Source organism: Tachyglossus aculeatus, chromosome 17 (assembly GCF_015852505.1).
Source record: "Tachyglossus aculeatus isolate mTacAcu1 chromosome 17, mTacAcu1.pri, whole genome shotgun sequence".
Lineage (NCBI taxonomy): Eukaryota > Metazoa > Chordata > Mammalia > Monotremata > Tachyglossidae > Tachyglossus > Tachyglossus aculeatus.
Window position 1 is genome coordinate 52,696,654 of NC_052082.1, and position 18,154 is coordinate 52,714,807.

An 18,154-nucleotide genomic window follows, 5' to 3' on the forward strand; every position below is an offset into this window, starting at 1 on the left:
TAGAAAGACTTGTGGTCTGGGAGGTTCTTCTCACAGTTTTGCCTCGACCGTGTGGCCTGTGTCCCGGCCCTGGCCCTCAGCCCATGGGCCCAAAGGTTACTGGCTCGCCTGCAGCAAAGATGGTTTTGGGGGCAGAAACATCAACTGGCTGTGTACAGTCCGGAGGTGATCCACTCATTTCCCATTAGCCACTTCACTCAGCTGATGCATTTGTTCCTAGCAGAAGCAGCATGACTTAGTGGCTAGAGCTTGGGCCTGGGAGTCCTAAGGACCTGGGTTCCAATCCCAGCCCTGCCACATGTCTGCTGTGTGACCTTGGGCAAGTCACTTCATTTCTCTGGGCCTCAGTTACCTCATCTGTAAAATGGGGATAGGCGTGTGAGCCCCATGTGGGACAGGGACTGTGTCCAACCTAATGATCTTTTATCACCCACAGCCCTTAGAACAGTGCTTGGCATGTAGTAAGCACTTAAGTACCATTATTATTATATTATTATCGTCATCATCATCATTATTATTATCATCAATCGTATTTATTGAGCGCTTACTGTGTGCAGAGCACTGTACTAAGCACTTGGGAAGTACAAGTTGGCAACATATAGAGACAGTCCCTACCCAACAGTGGGCTCACAGTCTAAAAGGGGGAGACAGAGAACAAAACCAAACATACTAACAAAATAAAAGAAATAGAATAGATATGTACAAGTAAAATAAATATGTACAAACATATATACATATATACAGGTGCTGTGGGGAAGGGAAGAAGGTAAGATGCGGGGGGATGGAGATGAAGCCGTGTGGCCAGCAGCAAAGACTCCTGGGTCTGGGGAACACCTCAGAACATTATTAGTAGTAGTAATAGTAGTAAAATAAGAACTGAGAATTCAACAGTTCCCTTGCCCCAAAAGGTGTGTGCAGCACAGCACAAACTCAGCTCCTCTGACAAAGAAAGGCAGAAGTTCACAGTTTCAGGAGCCTCTGTGATTAGCGGAAGGGTTGGAAGGGGCAGTGGAGGTATGACTTCGGTCAGTTAGGGCCTCGGGCGTTGGACACCGGAGGAAGAAAGGGCAGCTCAGGGTCATGGTTCTGAAAGAATTACTGGGCTCAGAATGCAGTGTTGCATTCTGCTTGGCCAGTGCCGTTCCAGGCAGTCCCTGGCACCAGCAGAAAGTCATTGCAGGTTGCCTGTTTCCCGAATACTCTGACCTCTCCTGCCTCCACAGTAATAACCAACTGGTGGGTGGTCTTCAGAGAACCGAGAAGGCCCTCCAGGCAGGGAAATGACTAAACCATCACTTCTTTTAGGAGATTTCCAGGGATTGAGACTTCACAGCCTCCCTGAGTCACCCACTCGGGTGTTTAATTTCCCTGATGGTTAAGAACTTCTTTCTTACATCCAACGAAAATCCCCCTTGCTGGAATTTCAGCGCATTTCAACAAGGGGCTGAGGGGGCTAGAAGGGTGGGGGGACGCGTGTGTGTGTGTATAGCAGTTTGCCATTCCCACTACTCTGCTCTCTCCCCCGCCTCGTACCTCTCCCCCTCCACTAACTCTGAAGCAAGAGCCATGCAGGGTCTGATGAGCAGTGCTCACACTCAGCAGGGCTGAGCATTTCTCTAGGCCATTCTCATGTCCCCTGTGGCCACCCACCTGCCCAGCCCCAACAACCTTCTCTTACCTGCTGGGCCCACGTGTGAAGAACAGGCCTTAATGGCCTCCTTCACCATTCACGCTTCTCTTCCAGGCCAACAAGTTAAGGACCAAAACTTTGCGCAACACCTTGAACCCCACCTGGAACGAGACCCTGACCTACTACGGGATCACAGACGAGGATATGATCCGCAAGACACTGAGGTGAGGCCCGGCCGTCCTGGGCTGTGCAGGCCAGGGACCCCTGCGGCAGCTCCAACTGGGCCCAGTTATCCCTCGCTTCCCGGCCGGGCCAGGCCACGCCATTCCGCACTTCCCGGCCAGCTGCTGCTCCACACACTGAACTGCAGCAGTCGGGCCCCAGGCCAGCCAGTTGGGAAATTTGAAGGAAATCCAAGCACAAATGGACGAAAGGGGAAAAATGTCTTATGATAGAGGTGCGGTAGAGGGAAGAATCAATCAGTATAGTATTTATTAAGCACTTGACATGTGCAGAGTGCTGTACTGAATGCTTGGGAGGCAGAGTTGGTAGACCTGTCCCCGTTCCACAAGGATTTTACTGTCTAGTGGGGAAGAGAGACATTAAAATAAATTAGGGATATGTACATAAGTGCTGTGCTCTGGGGCTGAGGGTGGAATGAATAGCAAGGGCTTGAAAGCTACAAATCCAAGTGGATGGGCGACACAGAAGGGAGAACGGTGTAGGGGGAATGAGGCCTTAATTGGGAAAAACATCTTGGAGAAGATGTGATTTTAGTAAGGCTTTGAAGGTGGGAAGAGTGATGGTCTGTCATGTATGAAGAGGGAAAGAGTTCCAGGCCAGAGGGAGGGGGTGGGCAAGGGGTTAGCAGTGAGATAGATGAAATTGAGGTAGAGTGAGTAGCTTGCCATTACAGGAGCAAAGTGTGTGGGCTGGGTTATAGGAAATCAGCAAGGTAAGGTAGGAGGGAGAGAGCTGATTAAGTGCTTTAAAGCTGATGGTAAGGAGTTTCTGATTGATGCGGAGATGGCTGGTAACCGCTGGATGTTCTTGAGGAGTGGGGAGGCACGGACTGAACTTTTTTTAAGAAAAATGAGCTGGGACCAGAGTGTAGTAAGGACTGGAGTGGGGAGAAAAAGGAGGCAAGGAGGTCAGTGAGGTGGGCGATGCAGGCATCAAACGGTAAGTGCTTGGATCAGCATAGTGGCAGTTTGAATGCAGACAAAAGGGAGGATTTTAGGTTGTGGAGGTAGAACTGACAGATTTGGTGACAGATTGAACCTGTGGGTTGAATGAAAGATGAGTTGAGGATGATGCCAAGGTCTTGGGGCTCGTGAGACAGAGTAGTGGTATTGTTGACAGTGATGGCATAGACAGGTGGAGGACAGGGTTTGGGTGGGAAAATGGGGAGTTCTGTTTTGGGCATACGAAGTGTAAGGTGTCAGTGGGTTTATCCAAGGAGAGGTGCCCTGAAGATAGGAGGAGATGCGAGACTGTAGAGGAGGGAGGTCAGAGCTGGAGAGGTTGATTTGAGAATCATTTGTATAGAGATGGTAGTTGAAGCCAAGGTTGTGAATGACCTCTCCAAGGAAGTGGGTATAGGTGGGGAAAAGAAGGGGACCCAGAACTTGGCTTTCAAGGACCCCCAAAATTAGAAGATGGGAGGCAGAGGAGGGGCCCGTTAAAGGGACAGAGAAAGAGGAGAACTGGGAGAGATCAGTATTAGTAAAGCCAGGGTTAGGTAGCGTCCACGGCCCATATGAAGTTTCTTCCGGTCTAGAGTTGTGTCTGTGCCGTCCCATGTGACCCCTCCTCCGACCCCCCCAACTCATAATGACCCTTTTCGCTTGCCGCCACGTGTGGGACCACGCTCCAAAGGAAGAGTTGATGCTGACTTCAAGTCCTTCTTTCTTCAGTGGTGACAGGTGGGCTGGAGCCCACCTTCGTGTCCTACTTAGACCCTGAGCCCCATTTGGGACAGGAACTGGGTCCAACCTGAGCCCCCTGGATCAACCCCAGTGCTTAGAACAGTGTTTGACACATAGTAAATGCTTAAGAAATACCATTTTAAAAAAACCTGTCAGTGGTGCTGGGGATTAGTTTTCCCTCTAGGCCTGATTTTCCTTTCCTCACGCTGAAGCTCATGTGCCATTTCTCAGCCCCCTCACTCAGCTCTCTGGGGGCACAGAGGGGGTGGCGGGGGTCCAGTTCCTATAACATCCCCATCTGCATGCCATTTCACCACCTGGAGGAGCTTGGCTTCTCATCTGCACACTTGAGGTTTCACTTCGCTCTCCTTCTTTCAGATTATTAATGAAGATATTTCAAACGATCTTCGGTACCCTCCTGTTTACCCTTCTTTCCATATTGAAAAGGGACTTTTATCCCTACCCTTTTTCTTCCTGTATTTTCACCAGTTTTCAGTCCACAACAAAACACTCCCTCCAATCCCACGATTACTTAGTTTCTTTCAAAGCCTTTGGGGTGGAATTTGTCCAAGGCCTTTTGAAAATTTCAAATATATTATGTCGACCTGTTCCCCACAACCCACTTGCCCTTCCAAAAAGCTCCAGCATATCGGTGAGGCCCAATTTCCTCTTACAGAAACCATATCATCTTCCCCACTGGGTTGTGCTTTTGTAAATATTTGTCATTCCTCAGTTTCATTCTAGATTCCACAGATTTTCCTGGGTTAGAAATGAGACTCTCTGGTCTGTAATTTCCAGGAGCTCCTCTGGAACTCCTTCCAAAGGTGGGAGTTTGACAATCCGTTAGCCCTCCGGTAGAGTGGCTGTTTGTGATGATAGGTTACACACTCTTGGCAAGGGTTCTGCAGCTTCCTCTCCAAGAATCAATCAATCAATCAATCGTATTTATTGAGTGCTTACTGTGTGCCGAGCACTGTACTAAGCGCTTGGATTGGATGGATTGTCTGGTCCTGCTGATTTGTCAAAACTAATTTGAACAATTCAGGGCAAAATACCCTGGGTAGTCACCACGATTGTATCGTACCGAAGATCACAAGTGGCAGAAACATTTTTCAGAGCTGTAAAAGCAGGACTCTAGGGTTCCTAGAATAACTGGGCTTCCTCTGTCTAATCAGGGAGGCTTCATAGAGGAGGCATGGTTTTAAGCCAAGCTTCCTCAGAGAATGAGGTCACACTGTGGCGGAGGGGGGTTGGAGCAGATGGGCCAGGTTAGGTATAGCGAGTGCAGGGCCCAGGAGGCCAGATGGCACAGCCGGACAGAGAGCAGAGTCGCGGGGGCGTTGGCCCGGTAATGGGCGGGGTTTTGGAGGGCGAGGTTAAGACTGAGGGCTAGCCACATCGAAACCCCCTTCGGAGCAGCCATTTCCGGGAGTCTCAGGCCAGTATAGGGTCCCTTGGGTACCCTGTGACCCCATCTCCCTGGGCTCTACCTTTCCAGGATCTCAGTCTGTGACGAAGACAAGTTCCGCCACAACGAGTTCATCGGCGAGACGAGGATTCCCCTGAAGAAGCTCAAGCCCAATCAGACCAAAAACTTCAGCATCTGCCTGGAGAAGCAGCTGCCGGTGAGGGAGCTCTGCTCCGGGCTCAGGCCTGGAGATCAGGCCCAGGACATGGGGTCAGATCACCTCGCCTCCCAGAGGGCCTCCCAGAATCTTATTTGGGAGTGGGAAGGCTGAGGGGTCGCTCTTCCCCCTCCCCTCTCTTCCTTTGCCTCCCTCATCCACCTCAATTCCCCCTCCCCTTGTCTCCTCTCCCCCTCCATCTCATCCCCCTCAGTGTTGCCCCCCCCGCCCCCGATTCTCATCTCCCCCTCATTTCCATTTCCCCCTCATCCATCCAGTCACTCATCTCCCCCCATCTCTCCTTCATCTTTGTCTCTCTGTCATCTCCCCCTTCAATGTCTCCCCCTCATCCCTTCCACCCCCCTATCTTTCTCCCATTCCTTCTTCTCCCTTCACCGGAGCCCACCCATCACTGGAGGCTTTTCCAACCAGGCTCCTGTTTTCCGGCCTTTTCCTCCCTGAACCTGTCTCCTGGGGCTTCCCGCAGGTGGATAAGACAGAAGACAAGTCCCTGGAAGAACGAGGCCGGATCCTCATCTCCTTAAAATACAGTTCACAGAAGCAAGGCCTCCTCGTGGGCATCGTGAGGTGCGCGCACCTGGCCGCGATGGATGCCAATGGATACTCTGATCCCTACGTGAAAATGTGAGTAGGTGGTACCCGTGGGAAGCAGGAGATCCCAGGCCTTTGGTACCCCACCTTGCCCCGTCCGATCCTCTGCTCTGCTCCGGGAAAGGGTGGTCTGGGGCTGGGTCAGTATGGGACTCGGTCCTCTCCCAGGCAGCCGCTGGCTAGGAGTTGGGTGTGGAGCAGAATGGTGCCTTCCGGCCAGAGGAGCAGGAGCAGTCCGGTGCTCGGAAAGCTGGGCCACCTGCCCTGGCTCCGAATCGGGAGGAGCAGCGACAGCGTCAACAGCAGGCATCCAGTGGGGCGGGGGGAAGGAGGCGGATGAGAGGTCAAGGGAAACCCCATCTGGGACGGGAGCCAACGGATGGCTCTCGGGAGTCCTTCGCCTCCAAAGCAATTCCCTGGGGAGACACGATTCATTTACTTCATTTCACCCACCACCATAGGAGCTCTTCGAGTCAGCTTGCAAGTGTCAGGAAAGATGGAGATAAGCTGTCTCTGCTTGCTCCCCGGGGGTTCTGTGGGAGCCTCTCCTCCCCATCACTGTTGCAGTGAAGGATCGGGCACATTTCGTGGGTCAGCGGCTCCAGGAGGGAGAGTCGGGGGGGGGGGGGCTCCGGGGGGCACGGCAGATCTAGGAAAGGGGTGCCCCCTAGCCTTCCAACTCGTAACCCCGGTGATGGCTTCAGGGGGATTTGACCCATTGAATTCTGTCCCGTCGAATTCTCGGGATGGTTCAGCCTCCCAGCCCCCGTCTCCTTTCAGATAAACTTCAGTCTTGTCAATCCAGCAGGTTTTTGAGGGGGGCCCAGAATACCCAGATCATTGTGGCCAAAGTGTGGGCTTGTATTTTGGGCACCTGGATGATTTGTCCCTAAAGATCTAACCACTGATGGGTGGAAGACAAAGGCCCTGGTCCACTGCTCCACACTTTCCCTGCTCCCCTGGACCACCATCATCACCATCATCATCATCATCATCATCAATCGTATTTATTGAGCGCTTACTATGTGCAGAGCACTGTACTAAGCGCTTGGGGAGTACAAATTGGCAACATATAGAGACAGTCCCTACCCACCAGTGGGCTCACAGTCTAAAAGGGGGAGACAGAGAACAAAACCAAACATACTAACAGAATAAAATAAATAGAATAGATATGTACAAGTAAAATAGAGTAATAAATATGTACAAACATATATACAGGTGTGGGGAAGGGAAGGAGGTAAGATGGGGGGGATGGAGAGGGGGACGAGGGGGAGAGGAAGGAAGGGGCTCAGTCTGGGAAGGCCTCCTGGAGGAGGTGAGCTCTCAGCAGGGCCTTGAAGGGAGGAAGAGAAACCCCCATCTGGGACGGGAGCCAGCGGATGGCTCCCCAGGATCTAGGGCACAGGGGAGAGGGACTGGCTCCCAGCAACGGCTGGAGAACTAGGCAGATCTGGTGGGAAGTTAGACCCTGCCCCCCCAACTTGGCCACAGGCTTAGCCAGCCTGCTTTGACTAGTCGCCTCCCTGTCCAGCCAGGCTTGTGGGCTTCGGCCCTGTGGGTGAGGGATCGGGGGAATCTCCCTTGAGACCCAGCCGGCAACTTTCCCTCCGTGGCTGCAGTCTTCCTCTGGGGAGGCTGCTGCCGGAGAAGCAGGAGTGAGACCAGCTGGCGAGGGGCCAGGGAGCGGCCACTGCGCCATTTCCCCGTGCCCTCCAAAGCAGGAGAAGAGTGAGTCCGTGCCACGGGGTACCCTTCTGGTCAGCCCTGATCTGGCCTAGTGCCCCTCACCTCCAGACTGGCCCAGAGGCAGGCCGAGGGGATCTGCCACCTCCCTCTCAGGAGGAGAAGTAGGCGGTGGGGTCCGTGGTGGTGCCAGGGGTGGGCATGATGGGGTTTGACAGTCTTCTGAGCACAGAGCCCCATACTACAGAGCTTGGAAAAGTAGAACAGAGCACTAGGCCGGTTACCTGCCCACAAGAAGCTTACACTCTGATGGGTCAGGCACACAGAAAATCTTTACAAATGGATTGGTTGGAACCGATAATTGAAGGTACAGTTGAAGACAGACGGACGTATCAGGGCTAAGGAAGGAGGTAAAAGCAAGAGGTGGCTGTGGGTTGATGTGACTCGGATGTTTGAGTGGTAAGTGGGGAAGGCTTGTTGGAGGAGGTGGTGGTTATTTAGGGGGGGCCGTATCACAGGAACTGCTGAGGTAGAGTGATGGAGCGTCCATGTGGTGTGGCGCCCTGGACCAGGGCTGGGACGGAATAACCAAGTGACATATTCCCTGCCCACCAGGAGCTCACGCTTGAATGTCTGGTGGGTTGGGGGTGAGGGAGAGGGGGCCAGACTCGGGGAGTGGTGTCCATCGGGGGACAGAGGTGGGGAGAGAACAGAGCAGGGTGCAGCTAGAAGGTGAGTTGGGGAGGAATGAGGGTGAGTTGCAGCTAGAAGGTGAGCCGGGAAGAGATGAGGAAGACGAGTTGGGGAGCGGCGGATGTGCCCGATGAACAGCCTGGAAGCTGAGGCGCATTCCGGGCCATTTTCACACTTCACCATCAGTGATATTTGCCGAGCACTTACTGTGTGCAGAGCACTGTACCAAGTGCTTGGGAGAGCAGCAGAGTTGGTAGGCACGTTTCCATTCTCTACTGGTCTGCCGTTCAGCCCTCTCGACTGAGAGTTGGTTGTGGGCAATGAACACGTCTACCGACTCTGTAATATCGTAGTCCCTCGAGTGCTTAGTACAGTACTCTGTCCATAAGTAAGCACTTGGTAAAAAAGATCGATCGATTGATGACGGACTGGCTGCCCCCAAACTGCCCGCCTTCAGCTGTGCCAACCCCTGCAGGCCCCTCCGGCAGCCCAGTCTTCGGTGGCATGTTTGTCACGGTCGCGCTGCCTCCGGGCAATATTTGGGATAGAAACATCGACTCCCAGAGCTGGGGAGGGGACCTCGAGGTCCTTCGTCTGGCCCCCGGCCACAGTCCAATCGATCAATCAATCAAATTTACTGAGCACTGTACTAAAGCAGAGAAGCAGCGTGGCTCAGTGGAAAAGAGCCCGGGCTTTGGAGTCAGAGGTCATGGGTTCATATCCCAGCTCCGCCAAATGTCAGCTGTGTGACCCTGGGCAAGTCACTTCACTTCTCTGGGCCTCAGTTCCCTCATCTGTAAAATGGGGATGAAGATGGTGAGCCCCACGTGGGACAACCCGGTCACCTTGTAACCTCCCCAGCGCTTAGAACAGTGCTTTGCACAGAGTAAGCGCTTAATAAATGCCATCATTATTATTATTATTATTATTATAAAGCCTCTAAACGTCGGTCTCCCCCTTCTAGACTGTGGGCCCACTGTTGGGCAGGGACTGTCTCTATATGTTGCCAACTTGGACTTCCCAAACAGTACAGTGCTCTGCACACAGTAAGCGCTCAATAAATACGATTGATTGATTGATTAAACGCCCAGGACAGCACCTGGCTCCTCCTTTCTTAAATCTTCCCAGGGATGGAGACCTCTACCCTCCCCGGGGCTCTCCCAGGGATGATTGACAAATTCTCCCTCATGTCCATACACTCTCCTGATCTACTTTGATCTCGTTTCCTCCTGTTCAGTAACTTGGATATAGATCACAGAGGAGAGGTTGATCCTTTAGGGCTTGATTTTACTCTTTCCCCATTTTGGGGTCTCCTCTCTGCCCCTTCCCCAAAGGTCCAGACCTGAGGAAATAGTGGCTGCCATTTCTAGTCCAGCGGCAAAGTTTCCCTCTGAATTTCGAGGGGCAGCCACCCAGGTGACGGAAGGCTTGCAGCATGGCTTAGTGAAAAAAGCACGGTCTTGGGAGTCAAAGGACGTGGGTTCTAATCCTGGCTCTGCCACTTGTCTGCTGTGTGACCTTGGGCAAGCTGCTTAATTTTTCTGTGCCTCAGTTACCTCATCTGTAAAATGAGGATTGACTGTGTTCCCTACATATCTGTATCTGTCCCAGCGCTTAGAACAGTGTTGGCACATAGTAAGCTCTTAACCAATACCATAATTATTTCCCTGCAGGATCCATCCCTTTGTGTAAGGGTTTACTCAGAATAGGCCGGGAAGTGAGCCAGTGTTGCCTAGCAAATTAGGCTAGTGCCGGGCAAGGTGATGGCTACCTAATGAAGAGAGTTGAAAAAGTTTCAACCAGGGCAGAAAGCCCCCCTCCCAGAACCAGAAAATCCTCTCCATCATTGCCTTTCTGTGAGTAACCAGCTCTTCGTTGGATCCTAGATATCTCAAGCCCGACGTGGACAAGAAATCAAAGCACAAGACGGCAGTGAAAAAGAAAACATTGAACCCGGAATTCAATGAGGTAGGTACCATGGCTCCGGCCTGGGCTCTCGGGGAGGAGCGTTGGCCCGCGGGGGCCAGGGCCTGGTGACAGCCACCCCAGGGTCCTGTGGGGTTGGGGAGGGCGTCTGCCCTTCCTCACAACCAGGTGGCCAGCCAGCAAAGTGCTTCCTCCCGTACTGGGGTTGTCCACCCCAGGAACTACCCACTTGGGTTAAAAATTCCCAAAACAGTTTCACACTGGGAGGTGACATGGACTTCCGCAGTTGGCAAGTCCTGCCCCCCTCCCTACCACTCCCTGCCCATCCTTCCAGAGTGTGGTTTCTCCCCTGCACACCCCCCCGGGATCCGGGATTGTGACCCGGGACAAGTCATTTCACTTCCCTGGGCCTCACTTACCTCATCTGTCTAGTGGGGATTGAGACTGTGAGCCCCACATGGGGCAGGGACTGTATTCTGCTGGGAAGCCAGATCCCCCCAAGCTCAAAAACATGTAGACATTTGTCTGCTGGATCCCTCATCATCATCATCAATCGTATTGATTGAGCGCTTACTGTGTGCAGAGCACTGTACTAAGCGCTTGGGAAGTACAAATTGGCAACATATAGAGACAGTCCCTACCCAACGGTGGGCTCACAGTCTAAAAGTACCAACCTGGCTGTTGGTACTTGGTTGTGGGGTTTGTGTTTCACCGCCTGGCCCAGGCAGTGCAGAGAAGGGTTTGGCATCCTGGAGTGTGTTCTGGGCCTGCTGCCACCTCTCTCCCTTCTTCCATCCATCCCACCCTCCCTCCCTCCCTCCCTCAAGCTGAGGTTGGGCTGCCCTGAGCTGCCCCACTTTTCAGTCTTGGCTCCTGGCCCTCCGCGGGGCTCCACTGACCCAGCTGCCACGCTGCCCGTTCGGTTCGCCCGGCCCTTCCTGTCCTGTAAAGTTGCCCCCCACCCCCAGCGCCGGCCTTCCCACAGCCCGGCTTGGGGGTCCTCACTGTGCTTAAAAGGGTCTAACTGCCTGATCCGAGCTGGGGGTAGGGAGGGGGCTGCCTGGCCGGGGGCCAACGGGCCCTGACTCCGCTTCTTTTTTTGCCGATAGGAATTTTGTTATGAAATCAAACACGGGGACCTGACCAAAAAGACCTTAGAAGTGACAGTTTGGGACTATGACATTGGAAAATCCAACGACTTTATCGGTAAGGGAGAACACAGTCATTCTTTATTTCATTTTCCCACTGTTGGCCTGGGTTCTGGGGAAGTTGAGGGCCCAGCTGACCTTGGCCAAGTAGGAGCACATCTCACCCTGTTTGGGTTGACTTTCCCTGGTGTCACGAATAGCTAGTTGTGGAGATGAATCAAGTAGCGGCACTGATTGAGCGCTTAGTGGGTGTAGAGCACTGTATTAAGCGGTTGGGAGAGTACAGTACAATAGAATTGATAGACACAAACCTTGCCCAAATCAGCGTGACCTAGTGGATAGAGCAGGGCCCCAGAGTCAGAAGGCCTTCTAGACTGTGAGCCTAGAAGTTGGGTAGGGACTGTCTCTATATGTTGCCAACTTGTACTTCCCAAGCGCTTAGTACAGTGCTCTGCACACAGTAAGCGCTCAATAAATACGATTGATTGATTGGTTCCTAATCCCGGTTCTACCATTATGTCTGCTGTGTGACCCAGGACAAGTCATTTCACTTCTCTGGGCCTCACTTTACCTCATCTGTCAAATGGGGATTGAGACTGTGAGCCCCACATGGGACAGGGACTGTGTCCAACACGATATACTTGTATTCACCCCAGTGCTTAGTGTGGTGCCTGGCACATAGTAAGCACTTAACAAATACCACAGTTGTTATACGTTGGGTCAGCATAGTAGCTGAAAAGGGAGGATTTTAGTAGGGTTGTTAAGGTAGAACTGACAGGATTTGGTGACAGATTTGATTACGTGGGTCGCATGAGAGATGGGAACGTATCTGCCAATTCTGTTGTACTCTTAGTACAGTGCTGTGTACAGAGCAAGCACTCAAATACCACTGATTGATTAATAATGCCAAGGTTATGGGGCTTGTGAGATAGGGAGGATAGTGATGTTGTCTACAGTGAGGGAAAAGATGAAGCGGACAGTTTCCAGGGGAAGATGGGGAGGTCTGTTTTGGACACGTTAAATTTGAGGCGTGTCGTGATGAGGGCAGGGATCGTGTCCAACTCTGTTGTGTTGTACTCTCCCAAGCGCTTAGTACAGTGCCTAGTAAATGCCAGTGATGGAGTTACAGGTGGGAGACATCAGCTCTTGGAAGTGATGGGGGACTGGAGGGTAGGCTGTTTGCTGCTGTAACCTGAAACCCACCCCAGAGGAAGTTTCCCCTCTGCTGGCAAGGGGGGAGGGATAGGAATGGTCTTGGGAAAGGCCCCTGGAAGAGGGTATCAGTGGGGGCAGCAGGAAGGGGAGGGAGCGGCTGGGGCAGAGGAGCGAGGCCTGTTCGGGGCAGGGGGGAGTAAGGGGTGTGAGGAAATGAGACCACTGCTGACCCGGGGCCCATTTGGACTGTCCATGTCCTACAGGAGGTGTGGTCCTGGGCATCAATGCCAAGGGAGAGCGCCTGAAGCACTGGTTTGACTGCCTGAAGAACAAGGACAAGAAGATGGAGCGGTGGCACACCCTGACCAACGAGCTGCCAGGCACCACCTCCATCCTGAGTGACTGACCGCGCCCACAGGCCGGCGGGGCAGGGAGCGAGGGTGAGTGGGGGCCCCCAGGGGCCCAGCCGGGCCCGGAGTCCTCCTGCCCCGGGGAAGGGGGAATGCTGACTCTGGCCTTGGGGCATGAGCCCTGTCCCCAGGCCCAGCGGCCCTTCTTGGCCCCATTCTGCCCCATGGGGGCTCGGACAGAGGCAGCTCTCCCAACCCTTCCGGCTCCCACCCCACCACCCCCAGCCTCGGGGTTCGAAGTGTCAAGGGGGCACCACCAAGTTGCCCCAGTGGGACAGGCTGGCCATGCCTGGTTTGGGTTAGGTCCCAGCTATGCTGCAGAGCTATGCCAGGAGCCTCACAGCCCCAGTGACTCTGGCCTCACCAGGGAGGCTGGGGGCAGTGGTCTGCCCAGCCCCGGTCCACAAATCCCCCGCTGCTGGCTCTGAGCTGAGCTGGGACCGGGCCCGGGCCCCACGGCCTGCCTGCTTCCTCTCCTCCTCTGCCCCCACACACGTGCCTTTGGCCATGGTGGGAGCCTGTGCCAGGGATAAAGGGGAGCTGAGTTAATGGCCACTGTGCTGTGAATCCAGTGGCTACCCCCAGCTCAGGCATGGGAGGGATGGAGACCCCCCTCACATTGCTGTCATGTCACCCTCCCCCCCCCCAAAAAAAAGGGATGCAGAAGTGAGGAGGCCCTGCCTTAGATGATGGGCTTTCTCAACTCACCTTCTGCCAGGGCAAGAGAATGGCAGAATTGGCCAGTTGGGGAAAGTTCAGACAAGGAGGTGCTTAGTGATGTGGGGGTGAAATAGGCATCTTTATTAGCTTAACCACCTGAAAAGCAGAATCTTATTTCAGCAGCAGCTACTGAGCCAGAGGCCCGAGGAAGCACAAGTGGCCAGAGTTGCTCTGAATGCTGCACTGGTGGTCGCACCCCTCCCTTCTCGTGAGCTCTAGAAAATACCACCTCGGGGGGGAGGGGGTTGTGTGTACGTGTGTAAATGTGTGTGCATCATCTCTGCCAGTGTGAACCCCTCCAGCCACCAGTCAGAAATAATATAGCTGCTGGGCACCGCTGCAAGAGGGAAGCCACAGCCCCCTGCCTGGGCAGTCAGTGTCAGGGATCTGGTTTGAAGCCAAGGAGAGAATCTTCTTCACAGGTAAGGTGGGCCACAGCTCTAGACAGCAACAAGGAGAGAGTCCTGAAGGAGTTTTTCCACAGTAGGGGAGATGAGAACGGGGCACAGGGACTAGGTTAACATGAGAGGAAGGGAGCTCTGGGTACAGAATGATGTTTTAGAAAAGCAAACCAGGCAGCAGAGAGAAGAAGTAGGGCCTGTGGAGGGTTGGCCTGGGGCGCAAGCCATTTGCATGGATAGGAAGAGGCAGGTCTGGTAAAGGAGGGAAACCTGGCAGGTTTTAGTTTGAGGGAAAAACATAGAAGAGGTAACTTTCTGTCTAAAATAGTCAAAAGAAAGGACAAGCATAATGTTCGAATCAGAACTTGAGACAGAGGTGGGGGAGAGAGTTGGGAAGGGGAAGCATGAGTTCTTCCTGTTTCAGACTCCTCTTTGTGTTTAGGGTGTACCGGCTCCCAACCAGGTGGCGACTGGCTGGAGTCAAAAGGAAGTTGAGATGGCAGAGGAGGTGATAGGCAGTCAGTCATCCTGCAGCAGGGGAAACCGGATAAGTTAGTTACCCAAGGGAGAGTGAAGATAAAGTGAGGAGGTGGTGGGAGGAGATCATTCCCTGGCAGGGAAGCCTATACATCAGCTTCTCCCCCTCCCCTCATTTCAGGCTCCGGGGAGAAGGCTGTCCAGTGTAGGCAGATTCAAAGGGTCTCTCTGGTGGCCTATGGTGTTTAGCAAAGGAAAAGGCTGGCTGCTGTGCCCCTGCAGAAAACAGGAAAAAAGTCACACTTATTGTCTTCTTTCATTATGTATTAAAGGAGGAAGGAGGCATGGTGTGTGCAAGAGGGATTGATGAGTATAGCAGGGAGGCTGCTGCTGTTGCCAGAGGCCCCACTGAGGAACAGGGGTGAGATGAGCAAAGAGGGAGGAACGGAGCCCACATCCCTGCTTCCCAAATGGAGTCCCCTGAGGCATCTCTTAGGCCTGGGGTAAGGGTGGCAACGGCGCCAGGGCAGCTACCAGCTCCATTGGTTTGTGTGGCTCTTACCCACCTGTGCGAGACGCTGTTGGTTTTAATTAACTGAACTGGCAAGGACCCCCAAGAGAGTGGCCTGTTGCCTTGGTGGGTGGTTGTCTCTGTTTGTCACTTTTCTAATTGGTCCCTGTGTGGCTGACGTGCATGGAACCCCGCTGTCCTCCCTCTCCAAACTTGGTCTGTTTGATACTGTTTTGCTACATTGTGAAGGCTGCAGCAACTGTCCCTCACTGCACGCCGCCACCAGAATTTTTGTACTTCAGTATTATCTACACAACTGTGTACTTTTGGGGTCCTCTTTGTTAATATTTATAACAATGTCTAGCACCTACAGTAAAGTGGAAAAAAGCACAACAGAGGCATCATTCTCCTTAATATCGGGGGGCCAGGGGAAAGGCAGAGGATTGGGGGAAACCATGTGCAGCTGCTCATGGTCCTGCACTACCTACACACCTTAAGCCCAGCCAATTGACACTTTTCAGTGCCAGCAAACCTGGCCCTTCTTCCACTCTGTGTCAGAGAGAAAGCAGATCCCCATATGGATGGCTTAGACATAATTGTATTAAACACTTACTACGTGCCAGTCACTGGGACAGATACAGAATAATCAGGTCCCTCATGGGCCTCACGGTCTAAGTAGGAGAAACAGCAGGTACCGAATCTCCATTTTGCAGCTGAACCGAGGCCCAGAAGTAAAGTGACTTGTCCATGGTCACACAGCAGGTACGTGACAGAGCCGGGACTAGAACCCAGGCCTGTGCTTTCTGCTAGACTACGCTACTTCCCACAGCCAAGTGGATAGAGCACTTAGAGAAGGGATAGTTAATCCAAGAAGGGAGGCAGCCAGTAGTGGTTAAAAGTCCAATCAAAGAGGTCCCCATGTTTCAGATCAAAAGGGAGCGGAACCGGGCCGAAACACTCAAGCTCCAATAAAGAAGGGACATAAGGGGAACTGAGGCTCAGGGGTGGGTTTTCTTAGGCCTCCTCTGGTCTCAGCTTCTCAGGCTTCTCTCAGGGACCTGGTGGTGCTAAGAGGGAAAAGGAGCCCACGCCATTTCCTTCTCAAGAGACATTTGAGTGGATCTTACTTACCACACTCTCTCCGCTCCGGTAGGAACAGGGGATGCTCACAGATTCACATGCCGCATGTTTGCCTCTGATCCACCCGGGTATTTCAAGGCAACAAGTCCACAGATAAATAGAAACAATTCAGGGAAGTTTTTATAGAGGCTAATGGCTGGGGCAATGAAGGTAAGGGGGCAGTTTCTAAATGAGATCTTCCAGGTGTTTAGTAAATTTAGGTCTGATAAATCAAGGAGAGAAAACCCACCCTACAAGAACTTCCTCTGAAAAATACATCCAGGATTAGTCAAACAACTGGTTACTAGTGATGGAGGAAATGGAGTTTTTGCCCAAGAAGAATACTTATTATGGTATTTGTTAAGTGCTTATTATGTGCAAGCACTGTTCTAAGCGCTGGTGTAGATACAAGGTAATCAGGATGTCCCATGTGAGGCTCAGTCAATCCCCATTTTACAGATGAGGTAACTGAGGTACAGAAGTTTAGTGGCTTGCCCAAGGTCACCCAGTAGACAAGTGGCAGAGCTGGGATTAGAACCCATGACCTCTGACCCAATCTGTCCCCATTCCCATGGTGGGAGCAGGTCACTAGTTGAAAAAAAACTAACGTGACAGCCCTGGTGGGGAAGAGTGATACAGGGTGTGGGGGTTAGGGGAGGCAAAATTACTACAGGGAACAGTGGAGCACAAGGAGGGCAATCTGCTTGCTGCAGGAGACACAACATAAAAATTGCAGAGCTGAGTGCTTGCTGTAGTGCACAGCATCCAGTGTGCGCTCAATAAATAAATAGTACTCCTAGTGTGGACAAGAAATGCCTCCAGAGATTTCTCATGGAGCTTTCAGGCTAAATCCATTTCCTGCTGCACTTTTAAGAACCCCAGTTTTAAACATCCCCTTAAAATCCAAGGGTAATACCTCACCTCCACAATGTGGGACCCTCTTGGCCATCCATCAAGCTGCCGGGGGAGCGGCCACCAGGTTGTTACTTCTGGGCATCCACCATCTCAGCACGGGGCCTGGTCCTCCTGCCACCGGGTCCCTGCGGAGCACACAAACTTGTCAAAGACACATTCACATATACATTTCCAGGTCCCAAGTAATCCAATCCAAACTCCGGGGACGAGATTTGGTCGCTCAGTGTCCGCCGGCTAAGAAATGACTCCAGAACTTGGAGCGGTCCTCACCATTACTCTCGAGAACATTGACTTTTAATTTTAAACCGAGTCCAACCACTCTAGATACATGATCTTAAACAAGCGAAGTCTGCAGACAGGACTCCTTTTCGGACTCTGCCACCAAGGCCCATCTGCTTCCTCGCCTGCCAGACGTCACCCGTCCACCAGCTTTCAAGTTCCTCTGGTGACTGTCGCCACTTGCCAGGCTCAACCGTTCTCGGGGGTCCATAGAGTCGGTTCGAGGCAGACTGTTCCTTGGAGTGCATGTTTTCCGTGGGCAAAGACAGGTTATTTAGATGCTGGCTCCCCCAGATTCCCTCTGCCTGAGGAGTCCACCGTCCCTCGGGAACGTGCAAGTCCAAGCGAGGCTCTTCAGAATCCTGGAGATCTTCGCCTGATGGCCGCCCAGATGACTTGGAAAACATTTTTGAACCCGGTTCTGCCACCGGTCCCCCAAGGAATTCAAACGCTCTGGACATCGCAACGGAGGCTTCTTGGCACGTCTTTCTTTAACCTCACAATTCGACACAGAATTGAATCTTACAGTTTTTTGTTCCTTCAAAATCTGAGGTGAGAGGAGAAAGGCCAGGCTTCGTGTCAGGCGGGCTACCGTCACCTTTCCGGGTCAGGGGGAGGGACTTGCGGCCTTTCGGGCTGACCCCTCACCTGTCTGAGCCTCAGCAGGATGCAAGCCTCCCCGATGTGATGCACCGTGCTGTCCTGGCACCTTTTGCCGCTGGTCCGTGGGCCGGCAGTCGGACGGCAGCCTGGGCTTCTTGGCGAATACGGGCAGGCCGCTGGCCGGAGGTGTGGCTCTGAATTAATACCGTGAGGCCACGTGCAGGAGATGAAGAGTTACATCTTTGACCCTCCTTTCAATTCAAAGCACCTTACATTTGGGTTTCTTGGAATACATGCAAACACAATACGGCTATGATCG

General features: G+C 52.8%; 1 protein-coding gene across 1 annotated transcript in view; it reads left to right on the forward strand.

Annotated features, from left to right (window-relative positions):
• Nucleotides 1–15,309, forward strand: part of DOC2B (double C2 domain beta) — a 41,928-nt gene extending 26,619 nt beyond the window's left edge. The window contains exons 4-10 of the mRNA XM_038759288.1: nucleotides 1,745–1,854; nucleotides 5,057–5,183; nucleotides 5,671–5,828; nucleotides 10,058–10,139; nucleotides 11,207–11,303; nucleotides 12,664–12,840; nucleotides 14,741–15,309. Of these exons, the coding sequence (XP_038615216.1) occupies nucleotides 1,745–1,854; nucleotides 5,057–5,183; nucleotides 5,671–5,828; nucleotides 10,058–10,139; nucleotides 11,207–11,303; nucleotides 12,664–12,806 (717 nt within the window). The 3' untranslated portion in view covers nucleotides 12,807–12,840; nucleotides 14,741–15,309. The remainder of the gene's footprint in view (nucleotides 1–1,744; nucleotides 1,855–5,056; nucleotides 5,184–5,670; nucleotides 5,829–10,057; nucleotides 10,140–11,206; nucleotides 11,304–12,663; nucleotides 12,841–14,740) is intronic.
• The last annotated feature ends 2,845 nt before the right edge of the window (nucleotides 15,310–18,154 follow it).